Raw genomic sequence first — 3,714 nt, forward strand, 5'->3', positions numbered from 1 at the left:
TTTAACGGAGGACATCTTCTTGCCCTCAAACTGATTACATTCCACAGTGTTCAGCCCGGCCACGGTGAGATGCCATCGATGCAGATGCCCCGAGGGACATCTACATCAGTAATCCGCCACGAGAGATAGTAATGAGTTCTGCCTTCCGAAGAAGACAGCTGACACCTAACGCTACCACGTTGCTAACTAATCAAAGGAACTAAGCAAAGAACCTACTCGCGGTAGAAAGAAGACCCCGCGCCTACCACAATAAGCCTAAACTACACTACACCCCTAGTGCATAAATGCATCAAGTATGCCACGACAGCATATCAATCTGCAAAATTCTATCACCGCAACGGATCGTAAGAATTTAAGCAATTGAAGCACAGCCGCCAGTACAATAAACCTAGTCCCAGAGGTCCTCAGGTCTGGTCCGTCGGGAGCTGAGTATAACCTCTAATCTCCCACTACAGCTCCATTTTAGAGGGCCGCTCGGAAAACACGCTGGTCGATCGCAACCAATTCACTCATTACTCCCTCAATAAGTGTGCACTCCGATCAGACAAATCGCCATGCTAAAGTTAATAAATCATGCTCGGGGAGCGAACTCCCCGGACACAACCTCCATTGAGACTAATCTAACCGAGGCCGGTGCCAAAGCGCTTACCTCTGGCCAGTTAAACTACCTGGGCGGTGCCCTAGCCACCCGAGAGTCCTACGGGACAAGGCCCCGCAAACGCCAACGCAGGTGCGAGAAGCAACAGGCTAGTCAAGTAATTATTCAGCAGCACAAGCCGCTAGGATACCTAAACTCTGTCAGGTCGAAACCATCAAGAAAATGCCGCAACCTAGTTCAGGACTGGGACTGAAAAACCTAAAAGCCAGATCCACTCACCTCCGATGCGGAATCGACTCTGCAAGCAGAGCCAGCACCACCAGAAACCCACGGTCGAGAAATAAGACTGACAAAGAAGCGATTTGGCTTCGCAGTAACAAAACATACAGCCTTCCGCATCAGAAATGAGGTTGATCATCTTTATAGGAACAACTAAACGACCTGGCAGATCGCCCAACTAACGATGGGCGGAGTTGAAAAACAATTCCGAGACCCCTAACACAACTTTCCTAGCCCTGTGTGCAAACACAACGCCTCAAAGAAGGATACTAACTATCAGATAGCCGATGGTCAATGTCGTAGACAATGACCCGGGGCCTACGCTTCCGCTTCAGGTCGACCTTAACCTCGAGCTCCTTCACCACGGGAGACTCCTGGGTGACTCGGACTGTCTCCGTGTCATTTGCAACCACCACTAAACCCTTACTAGTCTCTTTAATTTCCCTAATCTTGAGGTTCTTTCGGTTCCTACGAAGAGCGACCTGAAAGTCCTCCTTGAGTTGTCTACTAGTTTTAGTAAACCCCTCAGGCTAGTTAACAAACAATATCTTGGGCTGCTTCCAGGTTTGACTAGCCTCACGCCCCCCCCCCCTTGACAACATCGGCGAAACGTCTTTGCTGCCTCGTAGCAGGCGTCGGGACAGTAACTACCTTGACCTCTGCTGGCTTCGAGGCCAACTTCTCGTAGCCATTGAAAGCGGGACAGCTGTTCGCACTTAAACCGCAGTCGAAGGTTCTCATTGGTGAAGAAATTGAGCTTGTTTTGTGGTGGTCCTCACAGAGCGACAATAAGATGGCTGAGGATTTGAAAGGTGGGATTGGTTGAATATTTGAACTATCAAACAACAAGACGGTTTTGGCGCTTCAGGTGGTAGAACTGGGTCCATACAGAAGAAGCTATTGGAGTATGCCGGTAGGAGGAAGTTGTTAAAGGTATTTAGGTTAAAGGTGTTTCTCGATCAAGGAGTTGGCTGGGAAAAATCATTTGTACGTGTTCATGGCCCACCCTCGAAGTCTGTAGCGGTAACAGCTCAAAATAGAACCTGTGCTGACTTGTTAAAACAAGTGAAGGATGGAGAGCTTCCAGAGATATTGTTACTAAGGAAGGGCTAAGCAGGAGAAGTGCTCATCAGGATGAAAGACGATGGACGAGGTGCGGAGGATCTGCAGAGGAAGAGAGTTGCTGAGATATAAGGTGTCAAGGTGAGCTGCACGAGTAGGGTGCGCACAAAGAAAATCATTATTCGGGACATTGATGACCTTTCCATGGAGGAGGACTTTAATACGGCCCTCAGGGCGGCTGCAGGTTCGGAGCTGGTGCAACTCCAGCAGGTCAAGAGGTCTACATTTGGCAGCACCAAGGTGGCCTCTATGTTGGTTCCTGCTAAGCTGGCAGATCACTTAGCGCAGAAACTGAAATGTTATAAATGTATGTATACCGCAGAAAGATGTTATAAATGTTGGTCGGTGGGTCACAGGACTGCTGGCTGTACGACTTGTGATAGACGCAGGGTCCGTTCTAAATTTAGCAAGGACGGTCATTTCAAGGTCGACTGTTGTGTGAATGTTAGAGGTGTTAATCTTTGCAGCGGAGGCTTAGACTGCCAATCAGGAAAAGATGATTAAATTACTTTTAATGAATGCTAACCGTAGCCCTCTCTCTCGTACGATTTGACCGATAAGTTGGCTAAACGGATGGATGTTGATTTTGTTATCACATCTGAGCCAAACAAGTATGTCGCGTCTGGTAATGGGTGGTGTGCAGATAGAAATGGTGATGTTGCCATCTGTGATGTTGGTGGTAGAATTCGTTGGAGACTGGCAGAGAGAGGAGACAGCTTGATGGCCTTGGAATTAGCTCCGGCTGTACTTATCAGGGTATACATTACACCAAATTGTGACATTCCCCGTTATGCCGAGTTCATGAATAGGTTACATGAACTGGTCACTCGAGCAAGAAGAAAGGTCATAATACTGTGTGACTTCAATTTCAAGATAATAGAAGCTGACTACACTGTCATTAATAGGCGGGGAGAGATCCTTGCAGATTTGATGCATCTGCATGGGACTATATTAGATAAATGATGGTATTCATACGTACATGGCTAGAGGACACTCTTCAGTCCTCGATCTCGTTATTCTGGATGGTCGGTGGGATCGGGAGCTTTGATCCTTGAAGGTGCTTACGGAGGATAGTGCTAGCGATCATCTAGCCACGTCAATTGAATTGCAAGATCCGTCATTGAGAGTGAGGATCGGTGGCTCGCCGTTCCGTCTGCCCAATTGGCAGGTGGACATGGTTGTAAATAAAGTAGTAGAGAGACTGATTGTCCAATTGAATTTAACTCCAGAGAGACTTCAAGAGATTATCAAAGATGAGATTGCACGATTCGAGATGAAGTATCAGGGTTTCAAGCCGGTATATTGGTAATTCAAGAACTATCAATTTTCAAGAACTATCGCATGAAAATAAACAAGAACAAAACAAAAGTAATGAAATGTAGTTGAAATAACAAAGATGGACCACTGAATGTGAAAATAGGAGGAGAAAAGATTATGGAGGTAGAAGAATTTTGTTATTTGGGAAGTAGAATTACTAAAGATGGACGAAGCAGGAGCTATATAAAATGCCAAATAGCACAAGCTAAACGAGCCTTCAGTAAGAAATATAAGTTGTTTACATCAAAAATTAATTTAAATGTCAGGAAAAGAATTTTGAAAGTGTATGTTTGGAGTGTCGCTTTATATGGAAGTGAAACTTGGACAATCGGAGTATCTGAGAAGAAAAGGTTAGAAGCTTTTGAAATGTGGTGCTATAGGAGAATGTTAAAAATCAG

At 45.8% G+C, this 3,714-nt stretch overlaps 1 protein-coding gene across 1 annotated transcript; it reads left to right on the plus strand.

Moving 5' to 3' along the window:
* The first annotated feature begins 2,572 nt into the window (after positions 1 to 2,572).
* Positions 2,573 to 2,962, plus strand: LOC142317501 (uncharacterized). Its single transcript, XM_075354061.1, has one exon. The coding sequence runs from the start codon at positions 2,573 to 2,575 to the stop codon at positions 2,960 to 2,962; it is 390 nt and encodes a 129-aa protein (XP_075210176.1).
* Positions 2,963 to 3,714: the final 752 nt, after the last annotated feature.

Source organism: Lycorma delicatula, chromosome 1 (assembly GCF_047948215.1).
Source record: "Lycorma delicatula isolate Av1 chromosome 1, ASM4794821v1, whole genome shotgun sequence".
NCBI classification, from domain to species: Eukaryota; Metazoa; Arthropoda; class Insecta; order Hemiptera; family Fulgoridae; genus Lycorma; species Lycorma delicatula.